Here is a 26,885-nt window from a genome sequence, read left to right as displayed (position 1 = left end):
CTGTTTTGACAGCCCAGTTCCTTGGAATCCCACAGAAGAAAGACTGTGCTGACCACCAGCTTGCCTGTCTGCCCCTCCTGGAGTGAGGGTTGGCCTTAAGACATTATGATGACCTGATAGGCGTGAGTCCTCAGGCTCCTCATGAGGACTCATGCTCCTAGGAGTGTCTGATGGCTTCCACGTGTAGGGTAGAAGGTTAGAATGAAACCTGAAGCAGAGAAACCATGCCTGGGACTGAGGCCTATAGGTTCAGGTCTAGGCACAGCATAATCCCACAAATGACACTGTTGGACCTTGGCCAGTCTTGGGTATGGTTGGGGACTTTGAAAAACTGAGGGGAAGACACTCTGAAGAGCAGGGCCTGTTGATGTTACCCTGGTTGGGATTTAGGACAGTACTGGGAAAGTGATGACAGAACCCTTTTTATTGACTTTTTCTCTTCTTTTTTTTTCCCAATGTAGCAATGACTGCAAAGCACACAAAGATAGAATATGCTAGAAAAGTTGAATTTTCCTAGGAATTATTCACTGTCATTTTAACTGGCTAGATTTAATTGTTTTTTCTTAACTAGTATGATCATTAAGCTTTAATTTAAAAAGCATTTACTATATTCTGTCTTCATGATGAAATATGTTGGTGTTTTGATCCCTGGCTACCTACCCACTGCACTTCTGGCCATACTTCCCTGCTAGGACCTTCTTTCTCCTCTTCTACATAGATTTCTCTTCCCATCATCCTCACTCCAGAGTTTCATGTAGCCACCCCTGGATGTTATCTGTAAAAGATTTGAAAGATTAAAAACTTCAGTGTCTGCTTTTCTTTGTTTAGGGAGATGGGAGGATTTTGGCAAATGGAGACCATTGGTGGGTGGGCTGTTTTGGGAGTCTTTTCCCTGCTTTGCTTCTCTTCTGCTTCTTCTTGTTTCCCTCTTACTCCCACCCAGGAAACAGATTTTTATTCTTATATGTGATGGAGGCAGAATGTGTTGTAGGAAAAGATCTTGGAGAAGCATAGCTTAGAGAATGAAAGACTAGGGGAAGACATATCAGCTTCAATATCCTAAGGCCCATTATGTAGAAGAGAAGAATGCTTTATTGTCTATGACCCCAAGTGATTAAGTTGGGTCTCTGGACACAGTTTATTGGAAGATTCAATCCCAGAAATGAGAGAAACTATTATGGTTGTCATAAATGAAATGTGCGATCTTGGGTTGACTCCTTGGGAGATATGTTAGGGACTGGATTCAGACAAAGGTTGAATTTGTAGTTCAGTCTTCTCTGACAAAGCAAAACCAAGTATAAGGAAATGTGGGTAAAATTCCAAGGCTAGATAATATCTTGAGGTAAAAGCAACTCTTTTCTTTGACTCTACTTTGTTTTCCTAGGTCTAAGTGGAAGTCATTTCTAGAACCTACTTTGAGTCTTTGACTCCTCTATGTGGCATCTGTCTTTATATCTTAGCCCATTTATACTCTGCTGCCATTCCTTGGCAAGAACTCAGTTCTATGTGTTGGCATTGGATAACTCATCTCATCCTATGTTCCTGGTAATCATGGCTTCCACTCATGGCCTATCTAATCAGTGCTTTGCCTGGGACTCAACTCAAGAGTTTATATATTTGGAGCTTAAGGCAAGAGTTATGAGAAGAGATATGAGATATGCAAGAGATATGAGAACTAAATGGTTAAACCCTTTGTAGTACCCACGATTCCGTGTATCTATGATTCTTGCATGTTTAGTTTGGTGATCTCAGTGTTTGTCTTGATTGGAGAATGCAGCCCAGTAAGACATGGCTCATGGATAATCTCACCATCTCCATCTTTTATCTTTTATTCTCTTCTTCATAGAATATTAGATTATGATAGAGTCTCAGGAAATGCATTTTGACCTGTCCAGTAGACAAAACCTATACTAATTTACTCAGGTTGCTATTTCTTCCTATCTCTGTTTTCTTTCTTTCCCCAACTGAATGCTTTATTCGCACCAGTGAGGTCACTGAACATTCCATTAGGCCCTCTGCAGGATCTCAGACCAGAGGAGACAGCCGATCCCTATTTACATCCAGGCCATTCCCATTTGTTTCAGTGATAAATTCCTCCTACTAAGAGAGAAGGAGAAGATACTTTTAATGGGGCCTTGAGAAATAATTTCTAGTTTTCACTACTAGCAAAAATAAACTTTATGGATTTGCACTGAAAATGTTTCACAATGGGGAATCTATCCTTTTACAATTAAAAATTACAGAGGAAAGAAGAGGGTAAAAAAAAAAAAAAGTTTATTTATTCTCCATCAAGTGTGGATTCTGCCTTTCCTGTCCAGAGAAAAGTGTGTGCTTCCAGCAGTACGGATGAAAAGCTAGTAATGCCCTACACCCACAGCTAAGTTGATTCAGCCCTTGCTCAGGTGCTAGACAGGAGTGCCCTAGATGCCTTGGCTGCTGGGCTGTGCCTGTCGCGTGTGGTCTATGGCTCCTCTCTAAGCCTTTTGTCTTCCCTGACTAAGATCCTTAACTTTTGTCACATCACTGATTTGGAGTGTCTGCTTGATCACCTGGCAGAAGCGACACCAGCTCTGGAGTACCTCAGCTTGCTGGGTAACGTGGCCTGTCCCAATGAGCTGGTCAGCTTGGAAAAGGATGAGGAAGACTACAAGAGATACAGGTGAGTGTGCATATGGTGGGAGAAAGGAAAATATATCATTTTGAGGGGATGGTGTTGTACTATGGGCTGCCTACTCCATGCCTGGTATCAAAGGTCTTCCTGCGACAATGTTAAACTCACTTTTGGAAACTTCAAGGTATTCTCTCCCTTTTTGAGGTCATAAAACCCAAGAAAGATGAAAAGCTGTTGAGTGGTCTAGGTCAGAGGTTGACAAACTTTGTAAATAAAGAGCCAAATAATGAATATTTTAGGTTTTGAAAGTCATGCAGGCTCTATCACGATGTGTCAGCTCTGCCCTTACAGTGAGAGTTAGCCATGAAGGATTTGTAAGTGAATGGGCTTGGCTCTGTCCCAATAAAACTTTATTCACAAAATAGACAGTAGGTTAGACTTGACCCCTGGGTTGTTGTTTGGTAGGCCTTGACCTATGTTGTAAAGTCTTTCTGTGGTCTGTCTCAGGGTTACTTTTTGGAAAGAGACCTCTTTCTACCAAAGTTCAGGGACCTCTTGTACAATCCCATGAGAAATCCCCACAAGCCCATTCCTCTTCACCATGAAGCTATGCTTCAGTGCCCACCGTCCATGCATGGGATGGGCTCCAGGTAAAAATGCTGTTCTTTCTTCTCTCCTTCTAAACCATCTGCCTTGAAACCCCTCATCCAAACTCACCTCACTCAAGGAGTCTTATCTTACCCACTTTTCTGAACTTTCATTTACTTCCTCATTTTGATGTGTGTGTGCTCTCCTCCTTGATGGTTGTTCTATAAATATTTTCAAATATTTTTTCACATGTGCAGTTCCTCTCTGAATTATGATATAGGCTGTCATTAACATATCCTCTGAATCAGTGTGAAGGAGGAAGGAAAGAGGGAAAGAAAGGAAAGAAGAAGAGAGGAAGGGAAACAGGGAAAGAAGGAAGACAGGAAAGAAAGAAGAAGGAGAGAGGGATAGAGGGAGAAAGGAACATAGGGAAGGGGAAGTGGGGGAATGAAACAAAGAAAATCAGGGAAAATAAAAAAGTACGGGGTAAGTCAGGGAAATAGATGTGGAGGCAGTGAAAAAAGAGAAAAATGCTTTGAGAGGAACTTATTATCTTGGAACTCATATAAAAATAAACGTGGTGATCCATAAGAGAGTATATATATTTGGGGCACTCATTTTGTATAAAGGTAAAGCTGTAAGAAATACTGAAGGCCATTGGATGTTGTTGATTAAAAAGACATATAGTACACATATAAGTAAGTAAGGATACAACAGGAATTCAGTTATATTTCTTTTTATGGAAGAATTTTGTATCTTCAATTTGCTCTCTAGGTTACCTGATTTTTAGGAGCCTTCAACTAGTTTTAAACCATCTTAGAGCAAAACTCTAACCCTACTTTAAAAAAGTTATTAAACCTCTCCCCATGATGATTTTCATTTGAGATGTGATGCTATAGATTTGAATGTGAATTCTGTTAACAGGAATATGGTTAATGTCCTGCCGGTGAATACATATAAATTTCTAAATCAATATTTTAAGTTGCTTAATCACTCAGAACTTCATTTGCTTTTAGAACATGCTTCACAGTTCTGAACCATTTAATAGCCTGATTTCAGTTGTGAAGCCATCTCTTAAAACATATTTTCTCTTCTTGTAGTAACGTATTTTATGGTATTTTGGTGTGTGGAGGGTACTAGAAATCGAACTCAGGACCTCATGTTTGCCAGGCAGGCACTACACTGATGAGCTATATCCCTGGCCCCTAAGGTATGTTTTGGAGCATCAAACAAACCCTCAAAAGCTCTCCCAATAACAATTTTTAGTAAAGCAAAATTGGGAAATTCTTTTGTTTTCTTTTTTCTTCAGACTTCATTGTTTAATTCTGTAAATGATCTAATAAATTTTATATATGTACATATGATACGTGCATATCCATATATGTGTGTGTGTATCCATACACTTATTTCCCCACATTCATTATTTATCATTCACTTATAAAGCGAAAAGTTATGTGTGAACATGTCTATAGGCAAATTCTTACTGCTTTTTTCTCCCTAGAGTAAGAGAGAATGGGGACGTTTTCAATTCCAAGTTTGTCAAAGGAAAAGAAAAGCTAGTATGTTTGTTGTTGTTGTTGTAACTAGTCACATTGGCAAAAATACTAAGAACCATAGTGAAAAAGGCCAGATAGAAAGACCTTGTGTGAGGTCCACCTTGAGCAGTGGCACCTTTAACACAGGGAGGATTTCCTGGATCAGTGGTCCTGAGCGGCCTCTGAATCATCCAAGGCATCTTAATGCATTTAGTGGGGACTGTGATAGTTACTTGGTTCTAGCGTTCTAATACTCTTTCCTCAAGCAGTTCCGCTTCTCCTTTACTATCACACACATTCTGTCCTGTATATTTCTCTGCATACTTCATAGACTTCAACATCCAGAAGATACTTCCAGTGGGTAAGGTCTGAGTCTTGTTGTCTCTTGAAGGCTCACCATCACCTGATGTAGTGATGGACATTGGAAAACGAGGCTTGGTAAATGCTGGAGGTGATTTGAAATTACTTTCTTACTTAGAGGCTTGGCATTTTGGGGTAGATGCAGGGATCCCTGGTACCTCAGATGTCCATTATCCATTTGGAATCAGATCCTTTTGGATATCAGTTAATGCAGCCAACAAGCAGGGATCTGTGATTTGGACTCAACCCAAACCCTAGTTGTAGGTCACAATTCTTGGGTGAGGGCTTGATTCTACAGGAGCAAGCCATCTCATGGGCTAGCCTGGGCATCCTCCAAGCCTGTCCTCCCCATCGGAGGCCTGTTTCCCTGTGAGGATTTGAGGGAAAGAGCCAGGAAGGTGGTTTACTTGTGCACGTATGACCAGGTTGCCGCATGGGGCTGAATCCTAGAGCTTGCGTGCACCCGAAAGCACATCTATGCCAAATTACCTTAGAAAATCCCTGTCCCCCACAACAACAGCAAGATGCTTGCACTGTGAGAGAAGCAGCAACTCAGAACAGCAGAGGGAATGTGAAATGTGTGTCTGCCTGGTTACACTTTCACACATTTGCCGTGTGTAGCATGATTGTGCAGTGGAATGGTAGATTGGTTCCCTAGCGTGTTTACATTTTTTATTCATTTATTTATTTATTTTTATGCTTTATTGTTCATTTGATAAGCACTGACCCTTGTATTTGGGAAAAAAAAAAACAACAAATGTATGCATGACGCAGTTCCATTCTATGGTTTGTAAGCAGCTTCAATTTATTATCCTGGAGTGTTTGCTTCATTTGCCCCTGAGAAATTTTAGGGTTTCACAATATGACTTTTGAATTCAGAGTTCCCGTGGCATTTGTGTTTATACACAGCAATGCAGCTGCTCTTTTTTCTTTTTGCTTTTGGTAAAATATTTTTCCAACCTTTCATCCACGAAGAATGAGGTCTACCTTCTTTCTAGCTGTTACCCAGAGCCTAATAGTGGAGTCTCTATGTAAATTTATGTGACATTTTCACTAGAAAATTGCTTAAAAAATGAATGATATTTCTACAGTTTACTGTTTTTCACTTTAAGTACATTTTCTGACAATATGTCTTCTATTAATCATTTAAGCAATAGTAGGAGCCTTAAAGGAGTGTATTCAGAAGCAAGAGCCCATGGTTCATTTAGTGCTGTCTAAAAAAATTTCTTATTGATTGGCATCCTCTGTAGTTATGTGATGTAATATTTATAATATGTCACACAGCCATACATCAAAACAAGTGCGTCTCTTGTTTCATTTCCATGGGAGATGCTGATTTCAAAGAGGTTAGCCCAGTTTTAGGTCACGCTGTGGCCAACCACTGGACCAGAAATGGGAAGTGACTAGATTTATGTAGCTATTGGAAATGGCATCACAGATGTTCAGGTTTTTGCTGAGTCTTTTCTCCTCTCCCCCCACACCCACCCCTTTGGCTCTCTCGCTTACCCCCTGTGTATCCTGTTGAATTTTTTGGCACAAATCCCCACAGTAAAACGGGCTCATTAAATTTCTATATGAGCATGAACATACTACAGAGTTGTTGAGTAGAGTCCTAGCCTGCTGGGGCAAGAGCTGAACTGTGCCTGGGGTTCCCTTTGCTACTCAGCAGAGTTGGTGGCTGAGCAGTGTCCCCGGCCACATCGTCGTAGGAGCCTGGACCTGCCTGTGCTTTGCTGTGGGGATGCAGTGCTGCCGTTTGGGGGTGGATATTGAGTGGAGGTGACAGCAGCCTTCAGGATATGAGCAGGGACAGGCTGGCCAGGCAAAGCTTACCGTACTACTGAGAAACCCTTCTGGCTTCCTGTAGACTTCATCACTGGCCAGACTAACGAATCAAGTCTGGGAAACTTGGATTCTCAGAGAGGTCTGTTGCTTATCTTTCTTTGCAGTCTTTTTTCTGCAGAAACAGCAATGGCCTGAAAGTCAACAGTGATCCACAAGTGCTGGACTTCAACTTTTCAATAAGCGGGCTGGGCTTCTGGGCTCTTAGCTGTCCCCGGTCACTGAAGCCTCTGTTGTGCACGCTCTCCTGCCACTCCAGTCTCTGGCTGGCCTCTCCTCCTTCCTTCCACTGCAGTAGGTCTCTCTGTGTTCCTTGCAAATCTAAATTATTTAAAACATGACACCCTTTCTTTGTTCTCTGGTAGGGAGCAAAGCTGGGGCCTGCCCAGCGTCTGTAGCACTCAGCCTAGGGAGAGAGGGAGGGACCCTCCACTGTCTGTGGCCGCCTGGGCTGCCACCATTTCCCACCCAATAGGAGCTGTAAAACTTGTGACTTACATAACCCAGCTAGCATGCTCCAGCTAATCTACAATCTGGGCTTTGAAGATCACAAGAAAGCAAAGGTCACGACCCAGAGATCAAAGTGACAGAAGCCCGCAGAGTAATTGCTGGTTACCCTCTGCAGAGGGCCTTGGACTGTCCTGTGGGTGTATTGTTTGCACAGAGACTTCAAACATACTGCCGGTGAACTGTGAGGAAAATCAGCTGGCCTTTGCCAGTTGCCAGGCATTCATTAATGCTGTAGGTGAGCTCACCCCAGCTCATTAGAGTGAGATCATTGTCATCTCTCTGCGCATCTGGAGCTATTCCACCCCCAGTGTTTGTTCATTGCGCCTCAGTCTTTATTGGCTTTTTCTCACCCTTCTCTGCTACCTGGAGGTGTGGGGGCGGTTGCACAAGGAAACTGGTGTAACAAGAAATGACAAAGTGGATGTGTTTTTTGCGAATCAACTCTGAGGAACATAGAATTCAAGCAAGGTAAGGTTTGACGGAGGCTTACATATCTTTTGGCCCATGCCATCCAGTTCGTTGAACAGATGGAGAAACTGAGGCTCAGAAAGGTAGCAGAGACTGAGCCAATATCACCCAGCAAGACAAACTCAAAGCTTGAGTTTTTTCTTGGATTCTCCAAGCCCTTCGCTATGAATACTTCCTTTCCTTATAATGATCTCCCCTATGCTTTGAAAGCTTTGGTTTCTCCAATGAGCTGCATGTAAACCATGCTAATGCTTCCCTTCCATTAATTGGACATATTTAGCAGTTGATCAGTGCTTTTGATCAGCGTGAGGTGTCCTGTGCTACCAAACAGAGTAGACATAATCCAGTCAACAGCAAAAAGCACGGTGTTTTGTTAGCATCTCACCCTGTTTTGCTAAGCTTTGTGAAGGGTTGAAAACAGTTCAGGGCCCACCCTCGGCTGCTGTCTTGGGTGAGGCCAGAGAGGGCACCAGTAGCTCACGCCGCGCTCCCTGCTCTCCATGGATAGGAGCGCAGACACAGCAAGAAATGGCAAGAAATAACACAGGGAAGCACAGAATGCCATAAGCAGAAAGAATAGAATCAATTCTGGTGTCCCACAGCCCAGCTCCCTTAGGAACTGGAAGCTTGGTATTTCTTGACCAGAACCTCAGAGAAAGAAACGTGGTAGCCGAGCCCACTGGCAGATCACAGAGACCCAGCCTGGCACTTCTGTGGTTGTACCCCGTTATACTGGGGAGCAGCCAGTTCCCTGGGATAACAGTTGTGGGCAGGAGGAAAGAACATCCTCCTCTCTCTTTGAGGTCTAGATGGGAAATGCCAGGGCACTGGGATTCAAGCAGAAAAAAAATCGATTTTGATGATTAAAAAAAAAAAATAGCCTATGGATCGTTCCTTTTGTCCTCCTGCCATTTTTAACTCTATCCTTAGACCAGTCTTTTAAGAAAATGAAACACTCCATCTGAAGAGAGAAAACCTGGAAAGTTCTGGGTGCTGGTCTCTTACTTTCAGGAGATCAGAGCTAAATGGATATGTAAACAACTGCCCAGGTCCCTGCTGTCCTTTTGATAACCTCAGCTCCCCTTTCAAAGCTAGGAGTGGCTCTGACCATCCCAGCCCCCCAGGGGAGGCTCCCCCCACTCCCAGCCACCTTGAGAAGGTCAGGAAAATTGGAGTTGCCCTCTGAAGCTAGGGACGCGAGACTTAGAACTTAGACGGATCTCTTTTCATTAAGCAGTGCCCTGGCTTAACAAGCAGTTTTATAAATCTGAAGCTGTCTCCGGGTGTCGCAGGATTTATAGATGGAGGTTTCTGCCATAAAGTGGTTTATGATGGCTGCCTTCTGTGTTATTAGTAGCTGTCTCTTCCTTCAACTATTGCTGTTTGATAATAGCCTTAAAACACCCAGAATTACTTACCTGCAAGCCCCATTCCCAATAGCCCTTGTTGACAGTCTGAATAAGTTTACTGCCCTTTTGTTGTACTTTACCTTCAAAACAAACTGATTGAACCATCAATAGCTCGTGGAAGCTGACAGAGGGATGTCATCTGGACTAGCCCTTGTGATTGCAGGTTATCTGGGGGAGTTAACCTTCCCGCATTGTTAACTGAAATGTTTTATGTACTATGCAACTTTAGGATACGGCTGTGATAACCCCAGTAACTAAGTAATACATCACAGTAAAGAGATTTTGGTGCAACAAATAACCCCGGATTAAATTTACAAGGGTTGAATTGATATTGTAAAAAGCCTTCATTCTGTAGCTTTGGGAATCCTCTCTTGTATTTTTATGGCAAACTTGTATTCTGCTCAGAATTGAAGCGGCAGCTTCTGACATGCTGGCATGACCTAGAACAAAGGGAAATAGATATTTCCAGGACCCGGATGGGACAGGCAAGCAGGGAGTCCACTGACTTACCACTTGGCAATTATGTTGGGAGCCAGCTGCAAGCCACCAAAGGGCAGGAAGATCTGGGAGACCCTGCCACAGCCTGGGCTCTGTGGACTGCTGACTTTGGGGCAGGGCAGACTGCTAGCAGAACCAGGAAGGAGACCCTTGGCTGCCTCCCAACGCATATAATTCCAAAATGATTATTCCTCATGGTGTTATTTTCACCAGGACATTGGTTCTCTGCAGGAAAGTAGCATCAGCATCACCTGGGAAGTTATTGGAAACATAAATTCTAGGCCCTACTCCAGACCTGAATGAGAAACCCAATGCTATTGTCTGCTCCAGGGTGAGAACCCCTGCGCTAGAATATAAGCTCATTGCAAGCAAAGCCCTTCCTTTTGTTTGTCACTTTCCTCTCAACACCTCGTACAGTTCTTGCCAGGTGGTAGGTGCTCAGTAATTATTTGTCGCATGTGTGAGTTAGTGCACAAAGGAGATGTCACTAAGAGGGCACTGAGGACCCCGGGCTCAGACTGAGCCTGGGAGCAAGTCTTCCTAGTGTCCCTCAAACCTCTCTAAGAGGTGACATCCTTGAAACCCAGTCTAGCACTCAAGATGGAACCCGAGTCACCTCAAGTCTCCCAGGCATCTGGCAGCTGTGCCAGGGGCTGTCTCGTCGGTTGTACCGGAAGAGCACCTTGGAAACAGCAACTCTTTGTCATCTAAAATTTTTAACTAGCTTAAAAGCCAGCACCTCTCTATCTTTCTCCTTTGTTTTTAGGGCTGTGATCCAAAGTGAGGTGAAATGACAATGTGCGGTCTGTTATCATCGCGGTTCCTGCCAGCCCCGTGAAGGCATCTTTCACTCCATCATTAAACATTGGCTGATTTTCTAATACCGATGTTGTCTTCACCTGAATATTCATCTTTTCCCACCCTACACTTAGTGGGTGTCTTTACTCCTTTGAGCGTCACTCCTGACATTGTTTCTGTCTGTACTTGTCTTTATTTGAAAGAATCTTGTCATCAAGACTTTGCTGCTACGAACAGAAGATGGAGGCTTTCTCTGACAGTTTGAGGCCGGTGGGAATTCTAGGAGGGGATAGAAAGGACATTCAGGCCTTTTTTAGCATCTGCCTGATTTTGAATAATATTAGAGAGCATTTGGGGAAGTAAGGGGGAAGCCTAAGGAGAGGCAGGAAAGAGGGTATTGGGTGGAAGCTAGGAAGGAAGCGGAAAGTAGATAGAGTCCGATTCCAGGACCGTGGGCTTGGGGTGGACGGCACTGGTGAGGAAAAGTGTACCTCAAAGGAGTTTGAGTACGTTGACCTTGACAGAGAATAATATGAAGGGTTATTGGGTGGCCCTGAACTGTTCTACCTGGCTTTTGAGTGATCAGCCTAATTTTTTACACGGACAAGCAGATGAAGGCCAAACTTGGTGATGTAAGATCACCATCCCATGAACACAGGAAGTGGCCCTGGGGACCCTAGGCTCCAGTGAGGAGAGCGCAATGTGCACCCCAGGTAATCTCTGCACTGCAAAAGAGCTAAATGCTTGGGGTCACATTTGGGTTTGGTTCTTTGAGGCTTGTTCATGATTTTCTCTTCCTCCTTTTCCCCTTAGTTATTCCATGAGTAATGGAGGTCCTTCTTCTCTGCTCCAATAACTATTTTGTGCATAAACTCTGGCACTTAATTACACCAATTTCTAATCTGCCTTTGTGGATGTGTCTTCTCATTCTGCTAAGAACCCCTCTGAAGGTAGGAACCGTGTCATCATCACCACTGTATGACATGGTAGGAGCTCAAGAAATATTTGTGTAACTGAAATGAACGGGTATGTTACTAAGTCCTTCTAATGCAAGTTTCCAGGCTGTGGTCAGGGCAAAGAAAACTTTCCCTGTCTTCAAGAAGCTGAGAGTTTAGGCAAGCACATCAACTGAGCACTAAGAAAGTCGAAACTAGCAAAGAGATGAGACGGTGTTGCCACTGTATTCTAGGAGTGCTAATAAGAAAGAAAATAAGACAAGCTAGAGATGTAGAAGAAATTTTCATGGAGCTTGAGTCTTGCAAGATGAGTGCATATGGAGCAGGCTTAGGTGGGAAGCAAGTGACAGATTCCCTTGGAGAATCCATGGCTCTCCATGCTAGGTATCCATCTCTTCTTCCTAAGCAAGATAGGACCTAGGCGATCACGTGTGTGATTGGTGGAGGTAACAAAGCAGAGATAGACAGGTGCCTGTACCTTTTCTATATTTATTATATGTTTATAAACCTATACCCTGGCCAAGTGCATCTTCCTGCCATTCCATGTACACATACCTGCCTGAGGACAGTTCGTTATTCCTATGGACATGGGATAGTCCCTGGAGTCTATAATAAGCATCGAAGAGTCTCCCAAAGGGAATGGAGATCACTCAGCATTTGTTAAACTATTAATGCCCCCTAGAAACCAACTCCTCTTATTTGTCCTTGATGGAGAAAATCTTACTGCCACGGTGGAAATAATGCAGTTATGATGATTACAGAAAAGCCCTCAAGATCTGTGCTTGAGTCCTTGAGGAGGCATTGCTCAGTCACATGTGTTCCCTCCTTCTACTCCAAAGCCATCTAGGTTACAGAGATCTAGTTCTTTGTCCTCCGTGACAAAACAGAGGCCTGCTGAGACGAGAGTCAGACAGGCATCTTAAAGGAATAATAGGGACATAAATGGTCCAATCAAAGTGTAGGTTAATTTTCCTGGGAACTTCCTGTGTAGGGAAAAAGCTGGGCCTGTTTTCCAGAATAGGAGAACACACTGCTGGAGTTTTACTGGCTGACCTAGGTGCGTATGTGGGTGTGTGTAGGGGAGATATGTACCTTTGAGTCTAGTGCAGCCATTATTGTATGTTTCTAAAGTTTAGCTGATTGTGTAAATACAACCACTCAAGCTTCCCCCCAAAAGAATTATTTGTCATTTTGAGACAGGGTTTTGTTATGTCATTCAGGCCTTGAACTCACTTTGTAGCCCAGGCTGGCCACAAGCTTGCAGTGATCCTCCTGCCTCAGCCTCCCCAGTGCTGGCATTACAGGCATGTGCCACCTTGCCCGGCCTATCGTTCATTCTCTGTAACAGAAGAGCAGTGACTCGGCAGCCAAGATCTAGACCCCTGGGGAGGTGCTGCAGTGGTATAGATTCCTAGGGGTCAGGCAGATTGCCGGGATATTTGGGGCTGCCATCACAACCTTGTTTCTCCCTCTTTTCCAGATGCTTTGTTCTGCATAAGCTGCCTAGGTTGAAGTTTTTGGATGCCCAGAAAGTAACTAGACAAGAACGAGAGGAGGCATTGGTCAGAGGGGCCTTCATGAAGGTGGTGAAGCCCAAGGTGAGCTGCCTAATCCATGATATAGATGAGGAACTGATACCTCATGACCCTGGTTACTCTTCAGAGCATGGGAACCTCCTCCTGTGTGTCTAGAATGCAAGTGGGATCTCACAGCCCTGATTCAGCCATGCAGATACCCTGTGGACCTCACAGGAAGCAGGACTGGGTATGAAATGGGTCTTCCTGTGACCCAGGCTAAGAGGACGTCATTCATTAGGAGGTCTCACCTGATAAAACAGCGCCATACACAGCTCTGAGGGTTAATTTCAGGCCTCCTCAATGATGTTTCCAGAGTGGGGCGTCCAGAGGTCTGGAGCTGAGACAGGAGAAAGCATTGGGCGTTTCCTGCTTCTCCAGTGGGTAGCATTCCTCTTCAGCAGGGCCTGCCTCTTCTTTCCTATAACCGAAGGAGATCTGGAGAGAGTACTTTTCTTCCATCACAGATGAGAGCTCTGCAGCTCCCTGAGATAACATTAGCACAGACACCAGTGGTTCCTGACATTGTGTCCCGGGCTTGGTCTGGGCTCCCCACATGTAACTCTCCAGAGCTCATTGGAATGGTGTTTACAGCCTTTCCTTTACAGCTGCATCTGCAAGGGGGCCATGCACAAAAAGTGGTGTCATCCTAATGGCAGCCGTGACGAGGCAGGGGAGACTTGGCTGGGGGTCTTGGATTCAGACACACGGATGTTTTTAAGGATATACACAACTATCTCTTTGGGAAGAGTTGGAGGCCTTCAGCAAAGCCGGAGGCTGGGGAATACACTCAGTGACCTCCGCTGACCCCTTGGAGAACTGTCACTGCCCTGGGCTCTGTGGAGCTACACAGTTACCTCCCATGAGACTGCAGCTTGTGTGTTGAAAACGCTGGCACAGAAATGCTAGAGGTCTAGTTTGTCCTCACTTAGTGACTTATAGCGCTCGGTACAAGCATTGGAAGTGATGAAGGGAGGAAAAGAAAACACAAACAAAACCCAAACAGAGCAGAACAATGAAACCTCTTCCATCAAGTCGCTCGGCTGGCAGCGGACCCGAGGCCTCTTTTTTCTTCCCCCCTGAATCCATGAGGTGCAACTGATTTCCTGTTATGCTGAATAAAATTGCTAACAGTTGTGGAAATATATGATACGGAGGGTATAATACTGGCAGATAAATGTATTGTTACCTGTTTCAGCATGTGGGAAATTAATTGAGTGATTCATTTTGTAGCTATTAAAGTGTTAACAGTTCTCCTGATTGAAGCCCAGCTTTGACATATTGCACATGACTGCCTTTTGTTAGTCTAGCTTTTGTAATTTTGTCCAAATGAAAGAATTTATTTCTTGGCCTTTTTTTCCCCCCTCCCTTGCCTTTTCCCTTCCTTCATTTCTTTTTTTTTTTTGGTGAAAATATTGCAGAGACAGCTGACATCACCAAACCCAGCAAAGCACAACTACTGAACTCTGTAATATCTTGGGTTTCAACCTGCCCCTCCGCACTCCCCACCTTCAAGTGGACGCTGTACCGAGTAGATCAATATTTCTCCTGCCTTTGTTTGCCTTTGGCATGGGAAGGGCTACATGAGCATTGGAAACTGGAAAGAGTAATACACACAATGTCCTCTGTACTTGGACAGACTACTCAATACGTGCCTACGACTGTACTCTCCCAAGGTTCTTTACCTACGGATTTGTGAATCCTCACATAACCCTGTAAGGTAGGAGGAAAGGGTCATTGGCTCACTTTATAGATGAAGGAACTCAGGCCTGAATAAGCTCACTGGACCCAGGTCACCTCACTAGAACCTGCAAGATACGGGGTTTCATCTGTGTGTCTAACTGTGGAGCCTCAGCTCCTCATACTCTACTTTTGTACCTCTGAAACAGTGAGTGAAATACAATCCCTGTGGATCTTTTTGTTCAAACCAAACCTCACAGGAAGACAGAAATGAAGAGTGTGGGGAAATACAACTGTTCTGTCAAATAGGGATAGAAGGAGCTGGACTCTTCCCTTGACTTTGAAATGCCTGGGAATGGCTCCTTAGCATCCACCATGAGTCATTAGCAACAGCAGTAGAAATGCTCTTCGGAGTTCCCAATTAGTTCCCAATCAATTATAGAATTAGCTCATGTTTGCGTGATTGACTCTAACATCCTCGCTAACTGTATTAAGCTTAAAAATGCTCATTAATTAGAGGAAAGAGACAAACATACTCTTACCAAGCGCAGGAACCATAGGTTCTCTTTTGTGGAGCCACATGATTTCCAAGCTGGATAAGACTTCAGAAATCACTTGCTCTGGTCTCTGGTTTTGTGGATGGGGCAACTAGGTGAGGGTACAGTGTCACGGGTCCCCCCAGTCCTGGTGAGGTGCAACGGGGGCCAGAGCCAGGGGTCTTGGGCTTCTGGTTTGGTGTCCTATTTATGCCAAGAGAGCAAAAGAGGAATCTGGTGTGTTATTGGTTTGGTATCACACTGAATGCCTCTCTTGATAACCCTCGTTTGTTGATTTAGGAGATATGCTTTGGTCATTTTCTTGCAAGCAGTAGAAGGCGGCCAAATGAGCTCCTTGCTGAATTAATAAACTGGCATTCAAAAGGCTGCTTTCCGCCTGTTCACAGTGTGTACAGACGGCTGTTTGTTCCTGCGCAGGTGTGTATATTCCCTCCCTGTCTGTGTATATATACATATATATGCAGTGGGAGGTATGTGTACACCGAGAGGCGGCTTCTAAGTGGAGAGCAATTTCCTTTCCGTGAATTGCCGGCTCTATGCTGAGTCCACGTGGCAAAGAGCTGTTTTTCATAAGGAATCGGAGTCTCAGGTTGGCTTCTGTCCCCTCTGAGGCCGTGGGGGCCTGTTGTGCTTATTCAGCAGAAGGAACTGACGGATGATCAAGGGGCATGATTTGGGGAGCTGTTTTCATTTTATTCCTGACATAAAGTATTTGGGAGAATGGAAAATACCTTTCCAATCGCAGCCTTTGCCTTGGAGGTAGGGAACGGGCAGTCTGGGTGTTCTCTGCTGACGCAAATGCAAAATCTGCCAGGAACTAATAAACCCTCCCGTGTCACTAAGGTTTGATTTGGGACCTGGCAGGCCCTGGCGCCTGAGAGGAGCTCTCTCTCCTTCTCTCTCCTGATGACATGCTTTCTTTCCTCCTTTGCTGCCTTTTGGCTTTTGTTGTTTAAAACCTGCCTTCTGTCTGAGCTCTGATTGTTCTAGAGAAAAGAACACTGTCATTCATTAGGAAGTGATAGCTAATATGACAATGGGCTCTTCCAGACTCTGTGTCTGTGTGTTTTAGTTAATGGACCTGCAACATCTAGGATTTGCTCACTTCCCAGAATTTTAAAAAAACTATATAGCTTTGCCATATATCAGCCATTGAATCATGGCATTGTCAATACAGAGAGCATCATGCTGGGTATAGGGAAGGCTGAGGTCCCCAAGTAAAGGCATCCATAATGACCAGACCTTGACCCCCCTGGCTGCACAAGAAATGCAGATCAAAGGAGTGTCAAGGCCATCCAGGTGGATGTGTGTGGCAGGCACACTGGCCCTGCACATCAGAGACACACAGCTCCAAACTCCGACAGTCAGAATTGCTTAATTATGTCCTGGCTTTGTAATTATTCATCCCTGTTCTGGCAAAGAGCACAGTTGTCATTTCTTTGACATAATTATTTAAAGCTGAGCCCTCTTGTTTACAGGCCTGTATACAAAGTTGGCTACCAACATTTAATCTTCAGAATCTTACAGAAACCAGGAGAGCGCAACCAGGTGTTGGCTGGCCCACGCATCACAGTGATATTAGACAGTGTTCTGGAATGTGTGTTTTCGTTTGCATTAGTGACTATTCTCCTATGGGTAGGGTGCAGTGACACATAGGATTGTGAGTGTTAATGTCTTTTTGAAAATAAGTCCCAACTTCCTTTATGTGGTCATACCTTGGTTCCCCATCATGTATGGCTTGAATGTTTGTACAGTTTTGTGTAGCTGGTGTATTTGTGTGTGTATATCATTGGGTATTGAGAAGGGTGTTCTATGTTGTGTGTGTGTGTGTGTGTGTGTGTGTGTGTGTGTGTAAGATGGAGTAGGGGTAGAGAGAGGGGGATAAAGGAGAAAGACAGGAAGAGAAGAGGAGACATGAGGTGTTAAAGGAGTAAGCTTTGGGGTATACACACCCGCTGAAAATCTTTGATTCTCATCCTTATACCGAAAGTTGAAAGTTATTGGGTCTGAAGTTCACCTGCTCCTAAGATGATACTACAGAGCTCTGCTCCTGACACTTGGAGTTAGGCCCTAATTCCCCTGTGTACCTTGAGTTTCTCCCATCTTGGTCTGTGTTTGGAGATTTCCATGAACAAGGCAACCTAGCGCGCTGACAGGGAGAGGAACTGCAGAGAAGCCGGCCCACCGTTGGGATGCGGGTGCTGTTCCTCACTAGGATGCTTGCTCCATCAGAGCAGGCACTTGACCTATTTTGTTTCCTTCCTTCTCCCCAGTGCTTGGTCCATAGCAGAGGCTCAGTCAGTACCCACCAAAAGAATGAACCACAAACAACAGTACTTCTTGGGAGATCCATGATGAAAGCGTGCACCCATTTTAATTGTTTCAGCACGATCATTGGAAAAGACAGGAAAGACATCATTGTGTTCAGATAAATTGAACCTGTGCACTCGCAGAAAAGGCAGATTGTGGATTGCAGAATTGTTCTACAGGTTTCCCCTGGAGATCATTTGTGGTGGGAAAACTATGGCTGCTGGGATCCCTATTCCTTGGCTTTTCTGTAGGTAGCTCTGTGGGACCAAAGTGTGGTCTGTGGGACCAAAGTCCTGCTTGTCTCAGAGCCCATCCACTCATAGCAGGGCTTTAAAAACTAAGCACTTTTCTCAGGAAATGTGTTTGGGGCCTCTATAAGTCTGTTTATAGTTAAGATGACATGTTCCCTTCTTAGAGCCTATTGTTTTTTAACTGACCCTGAAGGAGTACTACTAACTAGCAACTTGCTTGGTTGACTTGTTTTCCACAGCTAGTCTTAGTCTTGCACTTTACTAACCTTGAGCACATCCTAAACAGGGGAGGGGTCTTCATTCCTCCTCCCTTCTCCCCTTTCCTTCCTCCCTTTCCTTTCTCTCTCCCTTTCTTTCTTCTTCTCTTGCTTTTTTCCTTTTTCTTTCTTTCTTTCTTTCTTTCTTTCTTTCTTTCTTTCTTTCTTTCTTTCTTTCTTTCTTTCTTTTGTTCTTTCTTTTGTTCTTTTTCTTCCTTCCTTCCTTCCTTCCTTCCTTCCTTCCTTCCTTTGTTTGCTTGTACTGAAGATTGAAGTCAGGGCCTTTGCACTGAGCTACATCCCCAACCCTTTTTTATTTTGAGACAAGGTCTCACTAAATTGCCCAGACTGAGCTCAAACTTGCAACCCTCCTGTCTCAACTTCCAAGAGTGCTGTGGTTATAGCTGGACACTGTCACACCTGGCTTCTAAAGTAAATGTCTTTGATATTTTCTGTTATGCCTATCTGAGCCCATTGCAAACAAAAAAGAGGTTATCAGAATCTACTAGATTTATTACAATTATAACATTTACTCTATTTTGCATAAATCCAGGGCATGTTCATAAATAAATATTGTAAACCACAAGTACATGCAGTTAAATAGGCAATTAGCCAATATATGTTCACAGCTCTGTACAGTGCCAAACATTCAGGAAAAAAAAAAAAAAAACCAACTAAATATGTTGGTTGATTTTCTGGATGTTTCTAACTACCTGAATATGTTAATGTTTATGGTTCTTTTCTGTTTTTACACAGATGTTGCTTGTCTAGAGGTACCTTCAGGTTCTATTCTATTCTGAGTTACTTCATAGTACATTTTGAAGAGAGGAAAAAATTTTAATTAATTTCATTTTGGAAAATGTCCTGGTGGTGTGTTTAGAAGCAAATCCAGAAGCCAAACATGGGTAGTTTGTTTGTTTTTCATCCTTCCTCCTGATTTCACAGCTTGTTACAGATATTTGAAGGGGAATCACTTATTTTTCTGCTTTTAACGGTATGGCAGCCCTTGTCTAGAGTATATGCACTCAGAGTGCTGTTCCTTGGAAGCATGTGAGTAACAACTTTCTGAAATCAAAGATAGGCTGTGTCAGGAATGTGCTGTCTCCAGCACCCTGTTGAAGTACTATGAATGGAAAAGTGAAACTCACAACAGAGAAGAGGAAAGATGATCAGCACTGGCGGCAGCCTCTCGGAGCTACTCCCAGGAGTCCCTGCGGCCTCGCCACTTGCTAAGCAGGTAGCAAAGCCCAGTTGGTGAAGCCCAGCGCCTGGAAGACATTGCTGTGTTTCTGACAGAACCATTGGCTTTTGCAACACTCCAACAGCCCAGCTCCACACTCTTTCTCTATCTGGTCCCCCACTTTTGTCCAAAGATATTTGGATAGACCTATGTGAAGAAGGCTCAGATGCAGAAGACACTTTTTAAGCACGAGAAATGAGATGAAGGCCTATAAGAAACTTTGTATGGTCTCTGGAACCTGAAGTTCAGGGGAAGTATGTCAGACAGCATTATTTGTATAAAACTGTCCCTTTTTCTCTGCTCTTGCTATGGTTCCTCTTGTCATGGTGGCCTACACTTTCCAACCCCATTGACCTTGGCCTTGACCATGGAACACTTTGGCAACTGGAATGTGAGTAGAAGTGACAGCATGCCAGTCTGCACCAAGACCTCATGAAACACCACGTGTCTCTCTCATTGCTTTCACCCATCTGCCATATTCTATGAAAAACAGCATGACAGACACATGGACCAAACTTGAACCTGATTTGAAGCCTGAAGCCAGACTACCCTCGCCAAGCACACATCCCTGCAAGAGGAGAGATGCTTACAGCGACACACTCGGAGTGAGCAGTACTGTTGCTACAGAAACGTAACACATGGCCAGCCACACACCTCGTGGTGCCCACACACCACGCCCTCTGCTGCTCCCTTGACCATCTGAACTGGCGCTCTGCACTTAGACTTAGCATGCGGTTTGCTGAAGTCCGTGTCTGCTGTTGGTGTCACACCAACTCCTGAAGCTTTCTGAATGTTTAATGAGGACAGAAAACCAGCCTAGTACATGACCAGCTGGCTGCCTAGTGGTACGTGATTAGATGCACAGAAACTTGCCTGTTAGAACACCTAGTTAGTTAGTTCGTTAGTGAGAAGAACACCTGGCATGGAAAAAATTTGCTGTCTACTAGATGTACCGGCTATGTAATTTTCTGTTTCATTTTCTCCCTGACCTTGAGTCTACAAATGAGGAGATACATGATCAGAGAAGGTGCCTACATTGCCTACAGTCATACAGGAGGGAGGAGTCAGGGTCTTCCTTAGGGTTGCCTACGCCAAAGCTCATACCTTTGCCTTGGATACCTGACTGCAGGAAACATGGCCGACCTCAAGGTTGGTACTTTTTCCACCTCTTTCACCACTTTTGTTATCAAACAGTGGACAGTTGATGGGAGGCAGGGACATAAGAACTGGAAGACCCAGAGATAGAAGGGAGCCAAAGGGAACTGCGTAATTTCCAATTTTGACCTTGTGACTCCTCTTTCTAACCCATTTTGGTGACTTGCATCAGTTAGGCAGAGACCCAAGAGATGAGCTGTGGAGGGCCATTGGGGTTAGGCCAAGTTTACAGTTTCCCTGGAAAGTAATGAGGCACCTCAGCAGGTCTGAGATGGGAGAAAAGTCCAGGGAGTTCTGTACTTGGGTCTCTGGGTGTTTGGGGACAGGAGCTGTAGTGCTCTGTGTAGAGCAGGGTGTTGGAGTGCTTTGGAGCTGAGGTCTTCCAGCCTTCAGAGCACCCAGTCTGGTGTTCATGCTCAAGTGGTCACAAGAATAAATGAGCTGGGACTGCAAGGGCTCAGAATCTGGGTTAGGACAAAGCTGATAGTGACATAAATCCAACTGTGACTCTTGGCAGTGAGTCCATGGCATTCTAAAATGTCCTGTGACCTGTCCTTACCCAAAAGACCTTTCCCCTGATGGGATCAGTTATATTTGTTTAAGGACTGAATCTCAGGCTTCTTAACTGGGCCATAGAAAGTCTCCATTGGTGTGATTGCTGATAATGACCGACACGGAGTTCTCATGGCCAATTATGCCTGAAATCTGCACATTAGCAGCTCACTGTGGTCTTCATCCCCTTTGGAAGAGGGTTTTTCACACCTTGCTTTTGCAATTTATGTGCTTCCTATTACTGTATTTTTAAAAATCAAGCATGAAAGAAAAGAGAAAAGGAGGGCAACACAATAAAAGGTGCTTTGTTAAGAAATTCTTGGAGTCATATTTAGGTGCTATTTTATTTTGTGTGTAGCTTCAGAGCTTAGCAGGGAGCTTCTCTCCAGTAGCAGGTGTGCTGGTGAGCTTGAACCACACCAAATTCTTAGTATCCATTCCTCCCCTGCTCACCACATCCGCACGACTCCAGGTCAGGGATGAGGAGGAGCAGGCTGGAAATTAGGAGCAATTAGGAAATTAGGAGCAATTAATCTGTGGACAGAGAAAAATCTCCTACACCTGGCTTATGAGTGAAGGGAAGATCACAGTAGCACGGGTATCCTCTCCCCTCAGTTGTAAAGGGTCTTGCTGTCTGCCCTCCTGAACGCTGGGGCTTCATGAAGCTGTGCTGTGGTAAGTCCCCTCTGGGCCCATAGAAATACCTGATCGTAGGGGCTGAACCTATGGGAAGACAGGCATCCTAGATAGATGGAAGCCTACGGGATGCACAGGCCAGTGGCCAGCTATACAGATGCCAGGCCGATAGGAAAAATTCATGAACATCCTTGTGAAGCTAACATTGATTATGTGTTAAAATTATTCACAAGTGTATGAGAAAGGAAGGAGGAAAAAATGAGGACAGCATGGTCCCGTTTTCTGGTTATTTCCACTCTTCCTCCTACTAACACTAGCAGATAGGAAGAGCAAATTTTGAGCAGAAGATACAGAAGAAAACTCAGGTAAGCTTAGTGATTAGAAGGCTGCTCTGATACTTAACATTCACTTGCTCTTTCTCTTATTACCAAAAGCAAGGTCACTGGATAGGGTGAAGTAGCAAGATAACCTCAGGAGATCCAACTTGAACAGAGTTAAAAGTCTTTACAAAGTTGGAAAGAAAACCTCACATGTATTCATCTAAATGTGGCTGATACTTAATTTTCAGAGTATAGTTTGGGTGAGTGTCAAGCAAGTAAACTCCAGCTGAATACCAGTCTACAGTAGGCACTCATGTGATAAAACTTCCTTTCTTTAAACAGTAGGCTCAGTGAGTGATCAGATACTCCAAAGGATGCTTCTTCTCATTAAGAAAACATGATCTATACCCTTAGAGATGCCTTTCAGCCTTCAAGGAGAAGGGACAACCTATTTCTTGCCTATTTCTTCTACCCAACCTCCAGTAACAGCCAGATTCCTAAAGCTGTTCGATCCCGCTTGGGGTTTGTCACTACTCTCCAGAAAGTGAGTTGTTGCCAGTTGCATGTTTTGCCTACTGGTGTTCACCATAGCTTGCCTCAGAAGCCCCAGTTCCAAATGCATCCTCTCCATCACTCAGACTAGGACAAGTGGCATTTCGCAAGCACGATAGGGCAGGTCTGCCCTTGGGGTCCCTGAAGGCTGGTGGTACAATTAGCTCTTTGATTTGCTTTTTTGCTCCTTACGGTGGAGTGTCGTCGATGAACAGACAGGGCACCATCAATAATGCACAGATGCTCTGTAATTGGGGCTTCCTTTGATGTTAATTTAGCTAAGTTCAGCGCCTTTGTCAGTGATAGCAATTATGCTCAGCCTTTTCACCAAGGACATTTTAGGATAATTTTATTTTTCATGTGCATTTTAAAATATGGCAGTAAATTTTGAGCTACATTACCTGAATTACAACTCATTATTTCTTTTCAACAGTGAACTAATGCTCTCAGTCTAGGCTCCAAGGCTGTATTTTTTTTTTCTTCCTTTTTTTTTTTTTCCCTTAAAGTGGGGAATTTTAAGTGGGGCTTCTACTTAATGAAGCTTTTAACTCATGAGTGAAATTTACTGGTGAGTCACCTCTTGCTTTTTTGTTTGGTGTTTTGGGTTGTCACAGAGGCTATCTGGCTGAGTAACCTGCCCTGCGTTTTATTTGGCCCATTTTTATTCATTCCTCCCCACTGCCCACCCTTTATTTTTGTTCTTGACATGATTCAAACAGTTGCCTCCAGCTGTTCTTTTGGGAAGGTTTAAAATCTGAATTTATTGTGGCTATTGTACTCCATGAAAAACCTACGCTCCTTAATTTGTTCACGGGCTGCTGTTGAATTTGCTATTCCATGTGGGGGCTGGGCCCACTCCGATATTCAGGGTTCCATTGGAGTTTGGAATACAGGCTGGGTTCACACCTTCTGCCCTCAATTTTTCCCTTCTTAAGGCAGGGAATGTCGTGCCTCCTCCACGTCTGCTGTGAGCATTCAGGGAGGGGATTCGCAGACGGAGTGAGCCCTATCTCAAAGCCCAGAATTGGGGCCACGAGTGTTCCTAGTTGTGCAGCTTCAAGATGTTGCCTTTGTGGCACTGGTCTGTCATCAGTTTGTGTGGGTGAACCTGGGAAGGGCATTTGGGCTTGGTGGTGGGGCGGAGAGTGTGGGGTGGTAATAGTTATCTCAGGCTGCCATGACAAAATGCCGGAGACCTGGGAGGCTTAAACAACAGGACTTTTTCTTTCTTTTCTCTCCTCCCTCCCTCCCTCTGTTCCTCCTTAATTTGTTTCCCTTCCCTTTCCCTTCCTCCTTCTCTCCCTTTCTTCCTTCCTTCCCTCCCTCCCTCCTTCCTTCCTTCCTTCCCTCCACTCTCCCTCCTTCCCTCCCTCCTTTGTAGTACTGGAGATTGAACCGAAAACCTTCACACTGAGCTGTAGCCCCAGCCCTTTTTTTATTTTGAAGCAGTATCTCATTAAGTTGCCCAAGTTGGCCTCCAACTTGCAGCTCTCCTGCTTCAACCTCTCAGAGTGCAGGTACTACAGGCATCCACCATCATGCCCACCTACAGTGAATTTATTTTCTCAAGCTGCTGGGAGTCTAAGATCAAGGTGTAGCATGGCTGGGTTCAGGTGCTGGTTCTCTTCCTGGCTTATAGACTGTCACCTTCGCTCCGTGTCCTACTCTTATAGTGGGAAAGGAGAGAGAAAATGGGAGTGAATGTGAAGGAGAATGAATGACTATGAATCTTCCTTTCTTTTTGAAATGGTCTCATTTTGTAGCCTAAGCTGACCTCCAACTTGCTACATGTCCCAGCAGTTCTAGGCTACATAACAAGAACTCAGTGATCCTCTTGTCTCAGTCTCCTCAGTGCTGGGATTACAGGTGTGTGCCACTGTCCCCAGCATGAATTTTTTCCTCTTCTTAGAAATATGCAGGGCCTTGTTGGGTTAGGTCCTCTTTTAAACTCTGTGTTAGGGTCTCACTTAAGCTTAATGATCTTCTAAGGACTGTCCTCAGATACTGTCACACTGGGGGATAAAGCTTCAACATAGAGATTTAGGGAGGACACAGCGCAGCCCATGGCGGAGGGCATTGCTCCTATATTCCTGATAGCATAACTGAGTTTTCTAGGATTTCTAAGGTGTAACTGAAAACTAATGTAAGTGTAAATTTTTAAAAATTTAGTACATTAAAAGACATTGCTATCGATCCCATTGAGGATACTTCCTCTGGCTTTAAGCGTACTTACCTCATCATTCTTGTCACTTTCTGAAGCAGTTCTGGAAGCTATCTTTTGTAGATGTCTTTGTTGAGCTGTTGTGGCTGCCTCCGTGTCCTGAATTAGCTCAAAATGTTTATCTTTCATGGTCATTTTGACTTTGACAAAGAGCCAGAAGTTGTGTAGTGCCAGATTCAGCAAATAAAGTGGATGAGGACATGTTGCAATATTTTTACGAGCCTGCCTTTCTGTTGGATGGCGCTCGGCAGCAGCATTCACTGTATTTTTTTAATCACACCTCATAAAGACATTCACAAGAGAGGATTTCCAGAAGTGTTTCAGAAAGTGGCAAGAATGATGGGATAGGTGTGTTCCAAATGAGGGGACGTAATGGTAATATGTCATTGATAGTAATAAATTTTAGAAACTTAAGCACTATCAATTTTGATCACTCCTTGAACGAACTATTTCCAAGGTTTTTACTAAGCATCTACTTCCTGATGAGAATGAAACACTTAAAGGGATATAAACACTTAAAGAGCAGGAGGGAGGACTCATGTCCATCCTAGGCCCCAGGGGGCCATGGTCCCTGAGTTTGGGGGTCTCCCGGGCACAGTGCAAAGCCTTTGTGTTCTTTGGTGATGGAGGGGTGGGATCTGGGGTCAAAGAGGAATGAGCGAGTTGGTGGAATGTGGGTGACAGGACAGGCTGCACAGTGCCTGACACGCACAGGAGGACAGAGGCGGACAGCTCTGCATGGACAGCTGTGGAGCAAGTCTCACCATGGCCCCCAACTCCGCAGAAGGATGGCTGGTGCAGAAATAAGCTCTTAAGCTCTTTCATTTGGGTGACCTTGGACTCAACTCTCTTAATCCTCCTCCAACTCCCTTGGCAAATCTGGAAGTCAAGGCCGATGTTTAGACCCTGGAATTTGTCATTGGGATCAGCCCCCTCCTGCCACAGAGTAGAGCGGAGCGAGCTGGGGAGCGAAATCGGGGGGCTTGTCACACACGTCCAGAGACTACTATCTCCTCCTCAGAAGAGCTTTGAACCCCAAAGCTGAGATGCTGGATCTCAGGATGAGAAAACAACCAAGGGCTGAAGTACACAAAGCCACACGGAAAAAAGATCCGTTCAGTTTAACGTTTAAATGAAAAAAAAAAAAGAAAGTCTAATTTCTGCACTCATTCTAATTTTGAGTCATGGGATGTTTTGGAAAAGATTAAATTACAAATGATTCGTTTCTTCCTTGTGCTCAGAAAAACTTTGCTGCCAGCTTACAGCCTGTACACGCTTAGCTGACAGAGGCCTAACCTGAACGGCAGTGCGCTGTGAATTGTGTTTGGGCCGGATAGAAACCCAAAGGCCAGGAAAACAGACCCAAGAGCGAAAAGTTGCCCTCATATGTTTTTCCTCTCTCTTCCTTTGCGCATTATATCACTAAATGTGCAACTTTGTTCACATAACTGCTACAAACAGTTCACTGTGTAGGCCAAACACTCTCTAATGCAGTAAAATTAAGAAATAATATGCTTTGAAAGTGATTTATGAGTGTGGTTAAACAGCCAGATTTACAAAGAAATAGTTCAGATCTTGGGAAGCCTCAGGAGTCACGTCAAAAATGAATTTGACCATGATTTAAACTGCTACTTTTCTTACATGACATTTAATATGTGTACTTTGGAGGCCCATATGTCTTTAATAAAATAGCATTAAGTTTTAAATATGATATGAATGCAGCCGGTTTCTAAATTCATAACCTTTTCCACAACTCCAAAATGCTAACCAATAAGGGAGTCATACACGCAATAAAACATAAACCTTAGAAAATAGCTTTTTATTAAAATGGTTAGACAGTTGGCAGCTGGGTTGCAATGTAATAAATACTTACAGCATTGTGGGTTGATCAGACGTTGTTTACCCTGTAAGCAGCTGGGACCAGACAACTAATTATAGCCCCTGCACCAGAGCAGTTCAGGTCGAGTCCCTAAGTGTGTTGAACAGGCAGAACAGCATGTTGTGA

The 26,885-nt window shown here is 44.2% G+C and overlaps 1 protein-coding gene across 1 annotated transcript in view; it reads left to right on the top strand.

Moving 5' to 3' along the window:
* LOC102024845 (chromosome unknown open reading frame, human C10orf11) overlaps positions 1 to 26,885 on the top strand; it is a 494,818-nt gene that overhangs the window by 45,157 nt on the left and 422,776 nt on the right. The window contains exons 5-6 of the mRNA XM_013516966.1: positions 2,520 to 2,659; positions 13,056 to 13,173. Coding sequence (XP_013372420.1) covers positions 2,520 to 2,659; positions 13,056 to 13,173 — 258 coding nt within the window. The remainder of the gene's footprint in view (positions 1 to 2,519; positions 2,660 to 13,055; positions 13,174 to 26,885) is intronic.

The sequence above is a fragment of the Chinchilla lanigera genome, unplaced genomic scaffold (genome assembly GCF_000276665.1).
Source record: "Chinchilla lanigera isolate Chin_1 unplaced genomic scaffold, ChiLan1.0 scaffold00036, whole genome shotgun sequence".
In the NCBI taxonomy this organism is placed as follows: Eukaryota; Metazoa; Chordata; class Mammalia; order Rodentia; family Chinchillidae; genus Chinchilla; species Chinchilla lanigera.
This window is presented reverse-complemented; position numbering and strand designations above follow the sequence as displayed.